This window comes from Pelodiscus sinensis, chromosome 31 (genome assembly GCF_052426305.1).
Source record: "Pelodiscus sinensis isolate ZL-2025 chromosome 31, ASM5242630v1, whole genome shotgun sequence".
Lineage (NCBI taxonomy): Eukaryota > Metazoa > Chordata > Testudines > Trionychidae > Pelodiscus > Pelodiscus sinensis.
Genome location: NC_143082.1, coordinates 4,089,558 through 4,109,304, shown reverse-complemented (window position 1 = coordinate 4,109,304; position 19,747 = coordinate 4,089,558). Strand labels below are relative to the sequence as shown.

Here is a 19,747-nt window from a genome sequence, read left to right as displayed (position 1 = left end):
GTAGACAGGTGGCAAGATTTTGTGCAAAATCATGCCAGTCTAGACGCAGTCAAAGTGTTTACAAACTGTTGGGACTATAATGTTATTTCAGCCAAAAATGCAGGTTGGGTGATGCCGGCACCTTCCTCAAATTCGCGGTGGTTCTGGGTGGCTGTTTGCATAGATAACAAAAGGCAGAAAAGTGTTGCAACGGACATGGTCCCACTTTTTGTTATTTCCTGCCTGTTTGTTTTTTCACGTCACAATAAAAAAGCCTCATGGAAAATGAGCAAAATGTTTTGTTCAAGCCAAAACAGCACCCACCCCCTATACCCCCGCTTTTCCCTTTGCTGAGAACTGTGGAAAGGTGTGTTTCTAGGGACGACCCTGAAATTGGAGAGGGGAGGGGTAGATTTTTCAGACTTGCCAGCAAAGGAAAACACGACCCAGCTCTAGTTTCCAGTAGAAATAGACGAGGCAAAGGGCAGGGTTGTGCAGCTTGGCTTGGGGAAAGTGAGGCTCAAAAAAGGAGGAATTGAACTCAGGTCTCACGCCGGCGCTTTCAGCACTAGCTCACTGCCCACTTGTCCTTCCAAGCTCCATTTCCTCAATGCTTGCTCCAGGGAAGGCTTGGCTTGGTTTTTCCAACCACATCCTTCGCGCCCCCAGCCGAAAGAGTCTTTTGCCATTAGAGAGAGTCACAAAAACAGCTGGCAGCCACTGGAGAGCTGCCCATCTTTAATTAGCCTTATCCTAATGACAAATCACCTTGTTAGTTTAAACCCCACGCCCTCCCTTAACAATAAGTGCAAAAAAATCATTAGGAAGCAGACAGTTCTTTCCCTTGGCGCCATTCACGTGGCCTCCAAATTTGCAGGTGGATTTTCCTCCAATGCCCCCAGCTTCCTGCAAAGACATTTGGAAGCTGTTTGTTGGGTGAAACTGACAAGGGTCTGTATTTCCCCCCTCCCTAAGAGAAAAAAAAAAGAGACAGCTGTAAAAATTGACACTGGCGTAATTTGGGCTGAATCCGTCGCCTATGTCTACACAGCAGCGTTATTCCGAAATAACGTAGTGCACGTCCACACAGCAAGCCTGTTATTTCGAAATCAAGCCCGTTATTTCGAAATCACTTCACAACAGGCTTCTTACTCCGACTTCTGAGTAAGTACTCCCCATTTCCTGAGGAGCAAGGGAAGTCGGGGGACGAGGTCTCTATTTCAGAATAACTGCTGCGTAGACAGAACCAAAAGTCGAAATTAGCTATTTCGACTTAAGCGACGCAATTAGCATAGCTCAAGCTGCGGAGCTTGTTTCGAGGTTAGCCCTGCTGCGTAACTGTGCCCAAAGCGAATGATTAAGGACACAGAGGGGGAGCCGTGTGGGTCTGTAACCGAAAAAAAACCCAACAACAAATGGTCCTGCCACATCTAAGAGACGAACAAAAAATGCAGATGGTACCATGAGCTTTTGCGGGCACAAATTGCATCGCTTATTTCGGAGTTGATTTCGAAATCAATTTTTTCAAAATTAAAATAGGGCCCTATTCCGAAACATCCCTTCCTCCTCGTGAAACGAGATTTACAGGGATGTCGGAATCACGCGCCCCTTACATTTCGAAACAAGGGGCTTGCTCAAAAGACACGGAGCAGCTGTTTCGTGATAGCTCCGCAGCGTAAACATAGCCCGGCACAGCTACACCGCCAGGTAAATATACCAGCTAGCCACGATGCACGCACGTGTATAAATCAGTCAAAGGTCATGATTTTCAAAGGCATTAGGATTGTTTATTAGGCATATTATGGTAATGCTTAGGAGCCCAGTAAGAGCCTAGGGCCCAGCATGCCAGGCACTAAAACACGGAACAGTCATGCCCTAAATCCATGCCACTTTGGTCGGGTTTCAGTTTCTTCAGGCACCATTTTTGCGCCAATCTCCTCTTCCAAGGTTCACCTGCTACATGACATCCCGCCTGTTCCAGAGAGCGGAGTGCAAGGATTTGAAACACCAAAGCCGGCGTATCTAGCTGGGTGCAAGACAGGACTGAAAGTTCACAGCCTAGACAGTCAGCAGGGGGCGGTAGAGCTAATGACCCTGCCTGGCCTAGAAATCGATGCATTTCTCGCGCTCTCAAATCGTTCTGGGAAAAGTGGGGAGGGAAGGGGCAGAATCCAGCAAAGCTAGCCAATGAGAAAAGAGCGCATGGCCAGACAAGGCCTCTACCAGTCGGCTACAGCTTAGCTGGACTTGGATGGTTACGAGTGACGGGTCAATCTTTTGGCTTCCTCTAAAGGCACTTTTTTTTTTTTAAAGCAAGAAGTTGGCTTCTCTTTATAGATTGCACGTCCCAACCTCGGGGCAACTCGCCGCTTTCCTTCACCCGCCACCGCCCCGGGGCCAACCCGGTCTCCACAGCCGGGGCAGGACGCGATGAAGCGTTGCAGGGCTGGCCACGTCCCCCTGGGATACGCCTGACTCCTTTTGGATTCGAGGCCCGGGACCGCTAGGGGCAGCTGACACGATGAAGCGGATTCTCGGTTCAGGCCCCTTTAAAGCAGAATAAAGTGGGCGGAGACAAACACCTGCCTCCTCCCCATATAGGCAGGGGGCAGGGCCTCCCCCAGCCCGTGGGAAGCTAGAAGGGCAACAAACCTAGCGGATGGTGGGCGTGGCCAGATCATGTTGCATTATGGGTACTCCACGCTTTTGTGCAAGAGCATGAATTAGAGCAGCCCAGAGACTGCTCTAGCTGACACTAGGGACTAGGCACAACCCCAGAGGTAAGGGAGAAACTGACCATCATGCCCTGGTCCAGGCCCAGGCAGCTCCTGGTGGGGAATCCAATGAATCCCCCTCTTTCCAGGGTTAGCTAAGGCCCTTTGGCCAGGTCAAGCTTTGTGGCACACCTGGAAATAAACTGGGAGGCTTTGGGGTTGACGGGAAGTCAGATCCACAGATGCCAGGGAACTGGAAGGGGAGCAGGGCTCCTCACACCCTGGAATCTCAGCCTACAGCCAAGTCAGGCAGCTTGGGAGCTCCCTCCGGCGCTGATCCACAAGGCAGCCCTGCCTCACTAGCCCATCGGCGCACGGTCTGAATCAAACCATGCGAGAGCCTGAGGCCTCGATCCTGGAGCAAGCTCCAGCCTCGCCTCCATGAGATCAAGGTCTCAGCCAAGCCAGGCTCCAGCCTGGAACAGGATGGCTAATTGGGGGAGGGGAGGGGGGAAGTCTCTCTCTATTCCCCTGCCCTGTCCTAAAGTCCTCCCGGCCCAATTCCCCAGTGCCCTACCCCATTAGTCTAACCCCACTGAAACAGTCGCCGCCTGTGCGCAAACCAGACTGGCCTGATTTTCGCCCCGCACACACCAGTGCAAATAAATGGGAATTAAGAGGTTTGGTGCAATGGGAATCCAGAACCAGGATTTTTTGCTTTACGAGACTCCTAGCCCTGCAGGGGTTGACTCCAACCAACCCGATACATGGGAGGAATTCAATTTTCTCCCCAACCCATGGGCTTCTCCGCCTCCCCCCCCCCTCCCCCAGCCCTTTTGTAAATTACAGGCCAGATCCCCAGGTGCTGTAAATCAGTGTCACTGCATTGGAATTGATGGAGCAACACCCATTTACACCAGCACAAGGTCTCGCAGAACCTTGAGAACAGGGACAACTCCTCCTCCCAGTCAGACAAGCGTGAGCTGAGCCTCTCGGGATTTTCCCCTCTCCCCACACGCAAACGACTGAAGATTTTGGGTGCCTCCAGACTTGGGGTGCTCAATCACAGGCTCCTTAAAGGGACCGGCCCCTCCCACCCCCCAAACCTTTGAGGTAGGTCATGCTGGGCAAGTCCCCGAATTGCAGCACCTCCAAAGCAGGAGATGCTTTGAGGAAAGAAAAAAAAAAACCCTCTCAGCACCCAATCCCCCGCTGCCTCATGCCTTCATTTTCACTGCCACCCCCCTCCCCCCAAAGGAGCATTCGACACTAGTGCAAACACATGCACGAGGGTCAGGCAGTGCACTAGCGCCCCCTGGCCACGTACAAGGTGTATGGCTCGGTGGGGAGCAGTCAGATGGGGCGGAGTTGCTTTGGAAGTGCCGATGCAGTGCCCCATGGGAGTTGTAGTTCACGGGCCTTAAAAGCTTCCATTCTCTCCCACCAGACAGGTTCCTTGATGGGAATCCCTGGTTAGGATACAGTCCAATGATGCAACTCCCCCACCAGGGAGAGTGTGGTGCATCATGGGAGATGTAGTCCAGCCAAGGAGGAGAGGAGGCGCACAAGGCATTTCAGAATCAAAGTAGCTCCAAGTTTTTGGTCAAGAGTGTTCAGGAAGTTAAAATTAACGGGAAAAAAAATCCAGTGGAAAAATAAATGGAATTCTCTCCTCCACCCCCACCACCTGTTTTACAGCATGAGAATTAATGTCCCTCACACCAACCGGCAGCAAAACCTGCGCACAAAAGTTCCTGATATCTACCGCATCCCCTCCCCGCTCCCCCCCCAGCACCCCTCTCTGTCCCCTTCCAAACGCAGAGCGGTTGGCACTGATCTACATGGGGTTCCATGCCCTAGCCTTTTGCAAAGCTCAACCAGGGCCGGGTTAATAACAGACGCGCTCCCACGAGACACTGTGCACAGAGGCATCTAACCCCCTTTGGGTCCGCAGCACCCACACCAACGCAGTCAACGGAAGTCAGGACAGTTTTCGCCAGCTGCAGGGGCGGGGAGGGGAGGGGCTAGGCCTACCCCACTGCCTCCGAAGCCGGGTGGATGGGCTGGGGTGCCACATCCCAGGGACAGACGAACTGTGGAATGGGGCAAACCGACAGGCAGCTTCCGTGCAGAGCTGTCATAGGCAAACAGAAAACCCTGGGGCAGCAGCCCAAGAGATCTGTCCCTAAAACCTCCCCTTCTATTTGTCTATGACACCTATATGACCACTGGAAAGGGGGGGGGGCGCGAGGAGAGGGAAGCCGCCGGTGGGCGGAGTCCGTTATCTAGCAAGAGCAGCTGCCAGACTGCGGGGGCGGGGTCTCCGTCAAGGTGCCGTTCTTGCTGTTGCCGACGAGCGTAGGGCTGGCGTCCAGGCTCTCGTTCATCTTCTCGCAGATAATGTCCACCAGGCGCTCAAAGACCTGTTTCACGTTGATGTTGTCTTTGGCGCTGGCTTCGAAGAATTCAAACCCTGGGGGGAGGGGGCGGGGAAGGAGAAGGAAGAGAAAGTGGGAGGAGGGGGGTGGAAAACACATGTTGGTAAATGTGGATTGCAAGTAACAACAGATCCAGCAGCGGCATTCGAACCCATGGCCGTCAGCATGAAACCCCCCACCTCCTCACAGAGCAGTAACCCGCTTGCCAACCACCTACAGGAGAACTTGTGCCTTTTCACATGAACAGAGGAAGGCAGACTCCACTCAGCCGCTGGCAACTGAAACCAGACCCATTCAGACTGAAAATAAGGCGCCCGTTTCTAACAGGGAGGGGAATTCGCTACTGGACCAAGGGTGGATTTGCCATGACGGACACCCAGATTGGGCGTGTTTCTCAAAGACCATCTGGAGAGATTATTTGGGGGCAGTTCTCAGAATACATGATCCTGATGGTCTGTTCTTGCCTTGAATTCTAGGGGTACGTCTACACAGCAACATTGTTTCGAAATAATGCCCAAATACTGTCAAGCTGGAGACGCTTTTATCGGTTTCCCTGGGCCACTAGGGGGCAAGGGGGCACAAAATGAAAGAGTGTTAAGGGCACAGAGATGATCAGACAGGCCCCCTTCTGTTGATGGAAATTTGTGATTGGCCAGCCCCCCCAACTCAATTTTTTGTCGGGGGGGGGGGGGTGGAAAATGACATTAAAACAGGGTAGAAAAAAAAAGCAATTTTTTTTTCTAAAAGGGGAAAAAAAAGTTATTTTCCTCCCAAAATTTCCCTGCCTTTTATTAAAAATTACCCCCCCCCCCGACGTTTACTCCTGGGGTTTTGGAGCCACCGACACCCCCCAGAATCCGTTTCATGCCCAGCCTGCTGTGGGGGAGGGAAGAAGGGACCCCTACCGAGCTCATCAGCCAGCCGCCTGCCGTCCTCCGTAGCCACCACCCGCTCGTCCTCCAGGTCACACTTGTTGCCTACCAGGATCACCTGGGCGTTGTCCCAAGAGTAAGTCTTGATCTGAGTCGCCCTATGGAGCAGAGGTGGGGATTGAACTAGCGCACAAGCCCTGCCCCCAGCTGTCAATCACCTTCACCCACCTTGACTCCTCCCCTTCGTAAAAGTCACTATGGCAAACCCCGTGCGCCTGCTCTTGCTGGGGACCAAAAGGGTCGTGAGCCGCACCACCAGAGATTTGCACTAAAATAGGCCCTTCCGTGGGAGGAAAGCAACTGTCCTAGCACCCTACTCCGACCACTAGACCCTGCTCTTGGAGCTATCAACTCAGGCTCTTTGCAGATTCAGGCACCAGTGAGAGCTAACTTCCCCCACCGAGATCTTGACCTCGATCCCTCTGACCAACGTTCCCACTAATTTCTTCCATCCATGTGTGGAATAATTTGTATGTGCGCCGAGGCATGTGTGGATGTGCACCATCAGTAGAAACACAGGCTGTGGGTGCTGTGCTAATCAGATGGGCAGCACCTGAATGTCTCCTGGGTGGCCACCCAAGCACCCAGTCTACAGGGAACACTGGCTGTGACACCCCACCCCCCGATTACCGGTATCGTCTGTCAGCTCTGGACACAACTAGCTTTCTTGGTACAGACCACAGTGCAAGGGAACGTGGCGTCTCCTACCAGTCCTGCACGGCACTGAAGGAGTCCTGGTTGGCGATGTCGTACATCAGCAGAAAGCCCATGGCGCCCCGGTAATAGGCCGTCGTGATCGTCCGGTATCTCTCCTGCCCAGCTGTGTCCTTTAAACAATCCCGGTCCCCCCCCCAGCACAAATTAGAGCCACTTCTTTGCAAGATCCCAGCTGCACAGGGGACGATTTCAACTCAGAGGACCCATTTCCCACTTGATTTGATTCCTGCCACAGACCCCCCCCCCGTGCCTCAGTTTCCCCACCTGTAAAACAGGGGAAAACCCAGCGAAAGCAGCACTCAGCTGGTGTAACCCACCTGGGTCCTAGCTTGGCGGGGGGCGGGAAGTTAACATCACTCGCCTGCAGAGTGCTGACTAGCAGAGCTCCTCCAGTGGATGTCTGGAACAGGGCAACTAGCCTTAGGACGGACAGAAGAACCGGGGCAGGGGAGGGGCGGTTAGCCTGGGGAACTCACTGCCCATTGATGGGATCAACACTCCCGTTTGTGCCCGCAGCACCTAGCACAATGGGATTCCAGTACTCCAAAGTACTACCGTAATACACCTAATAACATACAGCACCCAATCCATTGTGTCCCAGGCCATAACTGGGACTCCTGGGTGCTACCTTAATACATCTATTTATTGACCTCAAGGGTGGGGGTGGTGCAGGCAGAGTCTGTAGAGAACTGGCATCTGTCCATCCTTAGTTAATTAATCCTTCCCCATTCAGCTGCGTCCCCTTATATTGAAGCATATGCTGAAGTACTTATTTATGAGGCGGATTGTGCTAGTGCCTCAGCGGCCCAGGAACCCAGACTGTACATCCGCAGAACAAACAGATGGCCCCGGCCCCAAAGAGCTTCCGACGTCGCCAAGCAGCGGAGTGACTCCAGTGAAGCCACGCTGAAGAGCTAAGCACCTGCTACCGTAATATCGCTCCCACACGCGCCCCTGATCTAACAGCCCCATCCCTCCTAGGCATCAGGTCACTAACGCTGGACCCGCAGGTCCTCCTGCCAACCACAGTGGGGGAAGAGGTTGTGTAGGAAACATACTAGGCCAATGTGCCCTGCCAGCTGTGGAGTTACCATCTGCGGAGATTCAAGCTGCAGCAAGTATGGAGACTGCCCAGCCTTAGGAACCACTATAGTAGGGCTCCATCTATCCAGTCAGCCCTTCTCCAATGGTATTATCTGGTGGCAGTGAGTTCCGCAGATTAACCACATTGCTAGCGGTAGAGAGTAAATGCGGAGACAGAGGTAATTCAGGGTTCTGGGGTGGGCAGAAGTAGGCTGGCGCAGTTCCCACCATAGGAAAAAAACAGTGGCAATGAGTTCCACAGGTAAACCCACAGAATTAAAAGGGAGACAAAGTAGGGCTGTCAGGCTGGGGGGGGGGAGAAAATCCTGAGGTTTGGGGGGGGGGGCAATAACCTTTTTTGGGTGGCGAGTTTGGAGGATGGTGCCCCAGTGACATTTACCGGCGTCAAGGTAACGCCAGCGGCTGCCGGAGCCAAAGCACACAAGGGCCGGGGGCGTTGTCATGGTGACCACAAGAGGCCTTCAGGAGCCAAGCGACTCCCCCACTCCGGACAGCTGCCGTGTGGGGAGGGCTGTTTACCCTCAGCTCCAGCGCTTAACGACTCGGCCACAGCCAGAGATAACCGGGACGGAACGTGCTGGTCCGGTCCTACCACCTGGTGCCGTGGGATAGCGCAGCTGGCTGGGCCTCAGCAGCACAGGGGCCAGATCCCCACGCGGGTGTAAAGCGACCTAGCTCCACGGACACGAGGCCGATTCACACCAGCGGGGGGCCGGCGCCCGTGGTCAGAGAGTCTTAAAAAGTCTCATTCTCCGCAAACTGTGACATGGGGCCTTTCCCCTCTGGGGCCCTGGTGCTGATTGGCCCCAGGGTGGGGCACTAGCTAGCTATGGGGAATAAGGAAGGAGGACATAGGGTCTTCCCCCTCCAATGGGCATCGGGGGGGATAGCTCAGTGGTTTGGGCATTGGCCTACTAAACCCAGGGTTGTGAGTTCAATCCTCAAGGGGGGGCCATTTAGGGATCTGGGGCAGATCTGTCAGGGATGGTATTTGGTCCTGCTGTGAGGGCAGGAGAGCAGACTCGCTAGGAGGTAGGTATATCTCCGTATAAGCAAGCTCCAGTCTGGTCGGTCCTGAGGCAGGGACCAGCTGGCTGCCTTGGGGTGGGGAAGTCAGGCCTTTTCTGCGTACGGCTGCAGTCTGCTGCACAGAATGGTTTCCCCCAAAAGGAGGAAGGAAGGACGATTTTTAAAGGAAGTGGTGCAGGACTCCAGTGATTACGGTAACAGCTCCTCATGCCCTGTGGTGGGAGGCATGCCAATTTCACACCCATGCACCACCCACATGAAGTTCTGGTCCACTCCCTGCAGCAGGAGCAGGCCCAATCCCCCACGATGCAGGGCAGAATTTCTCCAGCTGCCAGTCCTCTGCCCCCTGCCCGTACAGAACCCCAACAGAAAAGGGGGCTGGCAGAAGGAATATGCCCTGGTATGGAAGGCTTGGGGTAGCTGGTTATCCACATGCCCAGGAACAGAGAGCAGCTCTGGGGAAGCACAAAGTTTGCCCCTAGTTGTTCATAGGACTAAGAGCAGCACCCAGCAAGGAAAACTGAAAGGAAAAAGGTCATCGACCCTCATGCTTCAGGGCACAGGCTGATCCTGGTTTGGGGTCAGGAGGAATTCACCTGGAGTTTAGTTCTGCCCAGCCTGGGGCAGTGGGCTGGGCTGCTCTCCCCAGTGTCTGGCGTTGACGCCGGAATATAGAGGATGCTGGATCTGTTCTGACCTGGGACCCCGATTGCTAGAGATTATTATGGGATTCAGGGCCACGCCCTGAACCGCTGGGACCCTCGGCCCCACTCTCCATCCAACCTCCGCCCCCGCCGGCGCTCACCCAGATCTGCAGCTTGACCCTCTTCTCGTTCCGATAGACCGTCTTGACCTTGAAGTCGATGCCCACGGTGCTGACGAAGGCCGAGGTGAAGGAGTCGTCCGCGTAGCGGAACAGGAAGGACGTCTTCCCCACGCTGCTGTTCCCGATGATCAGCAGCTTGAACATGTAGTCGAAGTTCTGGTCGGCGGCATCTTTCTGGGCCTGCCGGGTGTCGTTGGCAGAGGCCATCTGGGTGGGGGTGGGAGGAAAAGGGGGCGTGAGCCTCAGGAGGGCCTGTCAGGACACGGTTCCACTGCCAGTTCCGGGTGGGGAGTGGAGCCTAGCAGTTAGATTTGGGGGGAGTTGGAGGATAGGACTTCTGGATTCTCTTCCAGCTTTGGGAGGAGTCTAACGGTGAGAGGTGGGGGAAGGCAGGACTCGTGGGTTCTATCTCCAACTCTGAGAGGGGAGTGCTGGCTAGTAGTTAAAGCAGGGGATCGTGATGGGAGTCAGAACTCCTGGGTCTCGTTCCCAGCTTTGCTAGGGACTTGACTAACTTTGAACAAGCCACACTGACTTGCTTTCCCCCCTTCTCCCCCCAAGAAAGGCAAATACCATCTGCCAGCCAGTGACAAGGCTAAGAAAAGCACAGAGAGAAATTCCCCCCACCCGGGGAGCTAGGACACGCAGCACGCTGAGGTCTCCAGAAGTGAGGCTATAACCCGATAACAGGTGTGGTTTTTTTTTGGGGGGGCGGGGGGGGGGAGGAAGAAGAGGCTCCCTACGGGATTCAATCAAAGTTCTTCCTCCTCCTCACAGCCCTTTCTGGGAACAGCCAATCATCAGGGATCCCCAGCCTGGAAGTTAACGTGCAAATCATCACCGGAGCTTCGAACCAGCCTCTCTTCTGCGTACGCCCAGAGCTGTGCCAGGTCCCCTCGCCACTACCGTAAGCCACCTAACAACTAGCCACCCCCGGGCTCTAAATCCCAGCTCCAATTCGCTGAATGACCTTGGGCAAGTCACTTCCCTGTGCCTCAGTTTCCCTTCTCAGTCTCAAGTCATTCCCAAGAGAACCCAGGAGGACTGGGCCAGGCCTCCCCGCCCTCCTGGTGCCAGGCGCTGTACGTTGTTAGGGACGTGCCCAGGAGTCCCAGTGTCTCAGATGCTCTACAAAGACAGAGCAGGGTAATTAGCACCTTCAGGGTCCGTACAGCAACCTCCTGGGAGCTCTGAGGTAGACCAAGGGGGAGAAGTCAGCCCGCTGCTCAGGGATGTGCTAATTGCCTGTTTCCTGTTGCTCCCTGCCTGCCCTTCTCCTCCAGGCCTGGCGGGATTGTTCTGCTCCTGGGGCTAGGAGGTGCCACATTCGGGCGGGGCGCCCTGTGTGGGGGAGGATTTCTCAGCTCAAACACAGCTGTTTGCTAACTGGGAAGGGGCAGGAACTGTGGCTTTGGCCTCTCACCTGCGGTCAAACCAAAGCGAAACCTGTTTACCTAAAGGGAGAAGGATGAACACCCTCCCCAGGCAGGCGTGGGGTGCAGCGATTGGGCTGCAGGAGATCTGGGATCAAATCTTCCTTTGCGGCTTGCTGGCTATGTTCAGAGCTGGCATAAGTGGGGAGGCCAGGTTCCAGTGTGGCCTAGGGGATCGGGTTCCCCTTCCCCCACCCAAGCAGTTTTTTGAGGCGGAATTGGGTTTTTCGACTAAATGACATTTTTCCAGAAACGTACCTGCTTCCTGCAGAAAAACCCCTTTTCTCCCCATCACAAATCAGAATGCTAACAATTTCATAATGTACCACCTCCACTCCCTAGGCGGGTTACCTAGTTGGTTCATGGGAACTGTAGTCCCGCCATACAAAGCTCAGCTCAGAGCTCCCACCACACCACATCACACCACACGAGTGAATTTAGCTTGGTGGAACTGGGGCAGTCTCTAAGAAATCAGCGTGCATCGGGGGGGGGGGGCCCACTCCCAGTCAGAGTCAGCATGGAGGGCCCCCAGCATGAGCTGAAGGGCCCAATCCTTCAGCAGCCCTTCCATCTCCGTGCAGGGCTCCAGGACTCATCCCGCCTCCCTCCGCCCCCATCCCCTAGGCCACATTGGAACCCACCGCACCCCTTCCGGGCAGCCCTATCCTGCCTTCTGAGTGCTAGAACCGGTTCCTGCACTGGGGCAGCCTGTGTGGTCTGGCTGGCTGGCCCCAAAGCGGGGGGGACTGAGGCCACGAACACATGGAAACGAAATGCCCCCTTCCCCTGCAGAGCGGGCAGACAGGGTTAAACGCCGCCGGGCAGGAGCCAGCAAGACTGACTTCCTAGCGGCTCTCACCAAGGCCCCGTGAGTCACGCTCCCCGCCCCCGCGCCAGCAGGTCAGAACAGCCACTGCTGTGCCAGGGCCTCCCGCCCAACCCGCCCGACCGGTTTGCGTGGCTGCCGCTGAGGACCAGCCAAGTGAAGTAACCGCTCTGGTTCTCCAACTTGTGCTGACAGCTGAGCTCTGCCCCACTAGAGCTGTTAGATGGGGCCATGGAGAGGACACCAGGCTAGGGCTCAAGGCAGCTGGGCTGTAGTCCCTGCTCTGCCAGGGCCCTGGGGTGAGGCATGTCCCCATTTCGTGCCTCAGTTTCCCCCTCTCGTGCTTTCCTTGTTTAGACAGCGAACTCTTTGGGACAAGACTGTCTGGCCAAGTGTCTATGAGGCGCCCAGCACAAAGGGGGTTCTCTCTGCCAGGGTGCAGGCAGCATCCAGCGTGAAGGGGCCCTCCAATCTCCATCGGGGTGCTGATTTAGGTCAGGGTCTATGTCTGGTTGACTATTACCACCTGTATTGACTATTAAGCTGTTTTCTGAGGGAAAATGGGGGGGGTTTGGACATTGGATTTTTTCAATAACAAACCAGAATGCCCCAAACACAAACTATTTATGTTTGCAGCTGCCATCACAGGGACTGGGGAGTTGTAATGCCCCATTCTATCCGATGGCCCCATTCTACCTGCTGGCTCTTGCTGTCCGTGGGACTACATCACCCATGATGCACCAGGGCCAGGGGCTCCCATGATGCACCACTCCGCTCACTAAGAGGGTTACCCAGCTGGTGGAGGAGAGCTGGAGTCCCACAAAACAGAGCTAAGCTCACGGCTCCCACCACAGCACCTGTTTTTCTGCGCTGGCTTCGCGGGACAGGGGCGGTCTCTAATAATACGGGTGCGCAATAACGTGTCAGCACAATATGGGCCCAGATCTCAGGATCTGCTACACGATTGTCATCCTCCAGAAATACTGGCTGTGACATCAGCATTAAAACCAAGCTCTTGGCCGGATACGAAAACATCCAGCGTATCCTCCCCAGACGTACAGCCCTCCCTCTCGCAGGGCAGAGCACACAGCCCGAGAATTCACAAGGAAACCGGCTAATTCATTTAGGAACGAGAGTTAATCGAAAACTGTGTCCTGTAAGAGGCTGAGCCAGGCTCTTTATCCTTTGGGAGCCCTGGATAACGCAACTGCCTCAAACCCCCTGTCCCAGGAAGCAAAGTTGTTAACAATCGTTGCAACTCATAACTCTGATCATAACAGGGCTGTTGTGACATCAGAGGATAGCTTAACCAATCCCTGCCCTTCTTCCGCTAAATTTGCATGCCACGATGTCGTTGGGAGGAGGGAGATTGGCAGCAAGAGTTTGGTGGGTTGCGTGGCCAATCACAGCTGTTTAAAGAGCCTGACTCCATGTTAGTTGGGCAGCATGGCACGGCTGCTTCCGTCCTGCTGCGCATGGAGGCAGTGCTGCTGGGGGAAACTGAGGCAGGGGAAACCCTAAGCTCATAGAGTCACTGGGACTCACTGAGCTTTTTCCATCCAGAGTGATGAATTAATCCAATAGTTCCCAACCTTTTTGAGCATACAGACCTCTTTTCCATCTATTAAAATTTCACAGACCTCCCCCACCCTCCCTAGGGGAGAAAAAAGAAAAGGAGAAGGAAAGCAAACTAAGCATCTGGCCCACTGTGATAGGCCCGATCCTTATTTTTAAACTTTCAACAGACCCCCTGCAGGACCGTCACGGACTACCGGGGTCCTGCAGGCTACAGACTGGGAACCACTGAGGAAGGGTATCGGATGGATGGGTAGGGCAGTCGGGCGGTGGCATAGAGCAGCCCATGGCAGGGTGTCTGCTAGGTGGGTGTGCAACACTGCATGGCTTTGCTAGGGGCTGGCACAGCGACTGGCAGAGTGGCACGGCTGGGAGCTGGCACGCAGCCATGCTGCAGCAAGGCACAGACAGGGCACGTGCGCGCCAAGAACCGTGCGCCGCCGACCAGAGCAAAGCTAAGCAGAGTGACTAACCGGGGCTGGATCCGTAGCAGCCTGGACGCCCAGGCCTGACTCACTGCCTGGGCTCTCTGCCCTGCCCGGCGGAGACTCGGGTGCAAGAATAAGAGCAAGGGGATGGGGGAAGAGGGAAGCACTATGCCCTGAGAGCGCTGCACGGTTCCTATCCCCACGCCCGGTCTCACAGCAGGGTGAAGCTCCAGGCCAGGCTCCCCGCTGGAGCCAGCGCAGCCAGGCCCTCTCCGCCAGCTGGGATCTGGCGCTTTGTACACGTTGACTGGCAAAGCCGAGGGCGTGTTTACTGAAGGCTCGGAGAGGGGCCGCTCCCTGGCAGCTCCGGGAGAGCTGCCATTCACAGCCGGAGCGCGCCCAGGCAGCGCAAGGGCCCAGCTGCTGGGACACGCCGATGCCCCTGCGTGGCTGATCTTAGTCCTAGGCGCCACCTCTTACGGGCGACCCGTTCATCTACCAGGTCTCAGCTGCGCCTCGGTCCAGTGCCCCATAATGCCACCCCTTGTGCATGGGGCAGGCTCTGCAACCCTCTGCAAGACCTCCACATGCTCCTGTTTCCCACTCCCCTGGAAAACAGAGGCCCATCTCCCCCCACCCCTGACCCGCCCTTCTCCCCCAGCAGAGATTGAGAGCCCCACTGTGCTGCACCAGGGCAGGGTTGAGCTGGAGAGCAGACAGCTGTTCCAGCACTGAGCGAGGAGTCCCACATGCCCCACCCCAGAGGCAGCTGCATCTCCTGGGCAAGGAATCCCTGTACAAACAGCCCTAGGGCACCACCCCAGAAGCAGATGCACCTCCCCACCCCAAGAGGCACTTCTGACACTGAAGGGAGGGGCACGGCAGAGTTCCTCACACAGCAGCAAGATGCAGCCACTTCTGGGGCGAGACATGGGGGCTGCTTCTCCAAGGATCCTTCCTCCAGCGCCCTTATCCACAGGGGGTGATTCTAGCGGGGGCATTTTCCACCGCCTCTGCACACTCTAAAGGGGCCTGAGCACAACAGGAGGCAGCACCTTGAAGGGACTAATGTGGATGGACCCAGGCTGGGGGGCCTGGGATACTTCCAGCTCCCAGGTGGGTAGGAAATGAACCTCAAGCTGGCCAAGAAACCCACCCAAGCCCAGCTCCCACGCCCAGAGAGATCTGCTCTACCTGGCTAGAAACTGCAGCCTCTCGGCTGCCCGGCTGCCCGGAAAATCCTGCTGTGTTATCTCTTCCACGCAGGAGAGCCCAGACCGGAAGGGGCCCCGGGCTATGACAGCTCAACTCAGCCACCTGCCTGCCCCATCGGGGCCGTCCCTGCAGGTGGCAGTCCCCCAAGGCGCCTGTATTGCAGAAGAGCTGGGATGAGGATAGACAAGGATCTCCCTGATGCTGAAACGCAGCTGCCTGGGGGAGGAGGGGCGTGGACGGTGACAGCTGTTTATTCAGGGATCCTTCACCGAGAACCACAATGCAGCAGCAGGGCGGGGGGGCAGCGACTGTTTAGACAGGGATGCTTCCCCCAGCGTGGAGATGCAGCTGCCTCTGGGCTGGGGCACAGCAGCTGTTTAGTGGGTGAGGCATCCCTGTCTACTGAGGGATTGGGGCTGGGCCGTGACCTGGGGGTGCTTAAACAGGGTTCCCTCCCATAGAGCGGAGATGCAGCTGCTTCTGGGGTGGGAGCCGGCAGCTGCTTCACACCCCACAAGCAGCAGGGACCCCATGCCCAATGGAAGCGCTGGGGGAAGCACTTCAAGGGGCAGCATTGACTCCCGTTTAACACCCTCTTGTATAAAGGGCCACAGCACCTTGCTGGCTGGATGCTCGGCTCCATGGGAGCCTGCTGAGAGGGGAGCATGGCCGGAGGGAGGCATGCCAGAGTCTTCAGAACACATTTTAACTGGGGGGGGGGGGGAGGGGAGGGATCTGTCCAGGCCCTGCTGGATTCACATCCCTCCAGCTTCCCCCCAATAATTTTGGGGGGCTCCAAAGCCCCCCCCCCCGCCATTCTGCCTGCAGTGGGAAGGAGACATTTGGCTAGGCACTGACATTTTCATTCACCCACCAATGGCCACTGCATCCGGGGGGGGGGGGGGGGGTGTGTGTGTGTGTGTGTGTGTGTGTGTGTGTGTGTGTGTGTGTGTGTGTGTGTGTGTGTGTGTGTGTGTGTGTGTGTGTGTGTGTGTGTGTGTGTGTGTGTGTGTGTGTGTGTGTGTGTGTGTGTGTGTGTGTGTGTGTGTGTAGGGGGGGAGGGTAATGATTCTCCATCAACCGCCCCGCCCTCCATGGAGAAATGCCAGACACCAGAACCGGCCCCGGCCATGAAAGCAACCGGAGGCTCCCTGCCAGCTGCTGGCACAGATGCTCGGTAGCAGGCCTTACACTGCTGCAAGCCAGGCAATACCCGGCCAATTCTGCAGCCAGAAAAGCCCAGTGAGAGAAGGGCTCCGACTCATCCACCTTGCAAGATCTCAGGGTCTTTGCTCCTGCACAGCTACCTGGGATGCTACCTCTAGCTAGGCACGATTTGCACCCAGGAAGCACCAGCTACGTGTCCCTACGCCCCCGACACTGCCCCAGCACCTGCTGGCTCATTCCCCAAGATCTGGTGTCCGCTGGCAGGAAAAGCCCCTCTGTGCCAGCCGCGCCGAAGGGCAGATCGCTAGGGTGCGAATGGCGCTGCTCACTCCGCAGCCCCTGCGAGCGCTGGTTCAAAGCCACCCCAGGCAAGGTCCCTCCTGTGAGAGCTAGGGCTGGGAGGTGCAAAGAGGCAGGATATCCTGTGGTTAGCACACTGGCCCTTCTTGGGAAACGTGGGGTCATTTCCCCACTCGGCTACAGACAGTCGGAGTGATCTGGGTCAATTCACCGCAACGTGCCTCAGTTTCCCCATCTGGAACAGGAGGGGCATAGCACTCGCTTGCCTCACGGGGGGAGGAGGCTGGGTGGATACATACACTAACAATGGGTAGGTACCCAGATACTGCAGTGATCAGGGCCAGCTAAGTACCTTGACTAGCTACACACTGGTTCAATTCGGTGCCGCCTCTTCATTTTTGCCCCCTACCTCAAGGAACCGAGCCCAGGGCCCCACGCTGCCCTACTCCTCCTCCCCTCTTCCTGCAAGAGACCCTGCCCGAAGAGACTCAGCGGGCAACAGGATCGAACCTAGATCCACAGCACCATCCACTGCAGGTGGCAACATACATAAGCAGAGCTTAGTTTGCGGACGGAGCTTGGAAGGGCCCCTCCCTCCAGTGCAGCATTGGGGGAAGTGGGAATTCGGCTACTGGTACGGTGCCCGCTCGGCAGCGAGATTTGCGCCGCGTCGCCAGGAGGGGTGCGCAGCCGCCCGGCGGGGCAAAAACTCCCCCGGCTAGGGGAGGCCTCAGTTCTGCAAGAGATGGGAGCTGCCCTGCCAGGCATTTGCCCTGGCCATTATGGGCATCCTGTCTCACCCCCCCCTCCCCTCCACATGGCTCCTGTTTCGTGACAGAGTCCTTGCCCCTCCCTTCCGAGTGAGCAGTGCACGTGGACCAGGAGGCAGGCACTGGGGGGGGGGGGCGCACAAGCTCTACCCAACAGGGGGACTGAGTTCCCTTCGCCCATATTGTGGGCCTGCCCCCGTCACTGAGAGCAGCCACAGGGCTGCTGCAATTTCTGCCCCACCCCCAGGAAATGGAGAACTGCACAGGGCAGGCCGGCCATGCCCCTGGGGACCAGTGCAGGGTCCCTGGGGGTCAGAGACACCCTCCTGCAAGGGGGGAGGGGAGGAGGAATCTGGAGGGGACCCTTTGAGAGACAGGTGCACCGGACTAGACCCGCTTCTCCATGTGTCACGGGGATGAATGGGAACCCAGCCGGCCCGCAGCCCCAGGCGCCTTCTGGCCACCCAGAGATCCCCAGACCCAAGGCGAATTGGCCCGGAGGCAGGTCGCCACCTCAGGCGTGCCCAGGAGCACGTCAGAGAGGAGCCGCCATTCCCGGGAGTGTGCCCTGCTGCTCCCTGGCTGGGAAGTGGCTGATTGCTTCCTGCCAGCCTCCCGGCTGCTGTTTTATTGCCGGCTTCCTGCTGGCTTATCAGTGGAAACGGACTTGGCAAGGTTCCTGCCCCCCAGCCAGGCACCCCCACAATCAGTGACCTCCCCCCCCCAGCCAGGCACCCCCACAATCAGTGCCCCCCCCCAGCCAGACACCTTCTCAATCAGTGACCTCCCCCCCAGCCAGGCACCCCCACAATCAGTGCCCCCCCAGCCAGACACCTTCCCAATCAGTGACCTTCCCCCCAGCCAGGCACCCCCACAATCAGTGACCTCCCCCCAGCCAGGCATCCCCCCCAGCCAGGCACCTCCACAATCAGTGACCTCCCCCCCCAGCCAGGCATCCCCCACAGCCAGGCACCCCCACAATCAGTGACCTCCCCCCCCAGCCAGGCACCCCCACAATCAGTGCCCCCCCCCAGCCAGACACCTTCTCAATCAGTGACCTCCCCCCCCAGCCAGGCACCCCCACAATCAGTGACCTCCCCCCCCAGCCAGGCACCCCCACAGCCAGGCACCCCCACAATCAGTGCCCCCCCCCAGCCAGACACCTTCTCAATCAGTGACCTCCCCCCCCAGCCAGGCACCCCCACAATCAGTGACCTCCCCCCCCAGCCAGGCACCCCCACAATCAGTGACCTCCCCCCCCAGCCAGGCATCCTCCCCAGCCAGGCACCTTCCCAATCAGTCCCCCCCAAACCCAGCTCGCCCTAAGGGCCAGGAGCTCCCAAAGGGCTCAGCAGCCAGGGGAACCCGGGAACAGGCGAGTGACCCCAATCTACCGCCGCGGATCTAACCCGGTTCCTCTCTGGCAGTAGCCCCCGGAGTCCTCATGGAGCCTGGGACAAGCTCCCCCGTGCCCGGCGCTGCCCAGCCCGGGCCCCCTATGCCGAGCCGGCCCCCGCACGAGGAGAAGCTTCGCTCGCCCGGTCGCTGAACCCCGGAGGAGCGAGACGCCCCGGCCCGGGCCGCGCCCCGAACCCGCCGCGGTACCTCGGCAGGTGCGCGGGTCTCCCTGGCGGGGGCTGCTCCCCAAGCGCAGCCGGATCCGCGGCGCCTCTCGGGCTGATGTGGCTGCACCGGGCGCGCCCCCCCCAGCCCGTGTGACGCGCGAGCGGGGCCGGGTTTGCAGCAGCGCGCACCGGCCCCACCTGCGGCCTGGCGGGGCCCGCTGCGCGCGCGGCGCGAGACCGGGGGCCGGATCCGGCGGGTGTCAATCCGGATCGCTCCATTGGAGTCAGCGGGGCCAGATTCCCAGCTGGTGTCAATCCGGATCGCTCCATTGGAGTCAACGGGACCAGCCCCCCAGCTGGTGTAAATCCGGATCGCTCCACTGGAGTCAGCGGGGCCAGATTCCCAGCTGGTGTCAATCCGGATCGCTCCATTGGAGTCAACGGGGCCAGCCCCCCAGCTGGTGTAAATCCGGATCACTCCACTGGAGTCAACGGGGCCAGCCCCCCAGCTGGTGTAAATCCGGATCGCTCCATTGGAGTCAACGGGGCCAGCCCCCCAGCTGGTGTAAATCCGGATCGCTCCATTGGAGTCAACGGGGCCAGCCCCCCAGCTGGTGTAAATCCGGATCACTCCATTGGAGTCAGCGGGGCCAGCCCCCCAGCTGGTGTAAATCCGGATCACTCCATTGGACTCAACGGGGCTAGCCCCCCAGCTGGTGTAAATCCGGA

General features: G+C 57.5%; 1 protein-coding gene across 4 annotated transcripts; it reads right to left on the bottom strand.

Annotated features, from left to right (window-relative positions):
- Positions 1-1,741: 1,741 nt before the first annotated feature.
- RAB3D (RAB3D, member RAS oncogene family) lies at positions 1,742-19,259 on the bottom strand. Of its 4 annotated transcripts, none has more exons than XM_075902321.2 (5): positions 19,059-19,259; positions 9,719-9,946; positions 6,772-6,890; positions 6,037-6,161; positions 1,742-5,166 (listed from the first exon to the last, which is right to left on the bottom strand). In XM_075902321.2, exons 2-5 carry the CDS (start codon positions 9,944-9,946, stop codon positions 4,979-4,981), a joined length of 660 nt encoding a protein of 219 aa, XP_075758436.1. In that variant the 5' UTR covers positions 19,059-19,259; the 3' UTR covers positions 1,742-4,978. The 4 variants fall into 4 exon arrangements, with proteins under 4 accessions (XP_075758436.1, XP_089631023.1, XP_075758439.1 ...); XM_089774897.1 differs by lacking the exon at positions 19,059-19,259 and adding an exon at positions 15,196-15,222; XM_075902324.2 differs by lacking the exon at positions 19,059-19,259 and adding an exon at positions 12,856-13,215.
- Between the last annotated feature and the right edge of the window lie 488 nt (positions 19,260-19,747).

Bases quoted from the DNA above. Each gene is read 5' to 3' on its own strand.
- RAB3D (XM_075902321.2), bottom strand. From the start codon at position 9,946: ATGGCCTCTGCCAACGACACCCGGCAGGCCCAGAAAGATGCCGCCGAC. The intron at 6,891-9,718 runs GTGAGCGCCGGC...GATTGTTTAAAG, and splicing joins GGGTCAAGCTGCAGATCTGG to GACACAGCTGGGCAGGAGAG. The intron at 5,167-6,036 runs GTAGGGGTCCCT...CCCTCCCCCCAG, and splicing joins GCGGCTGGCTGATGAGCTCG to GGTTTGAATTCTTCGAAGCC.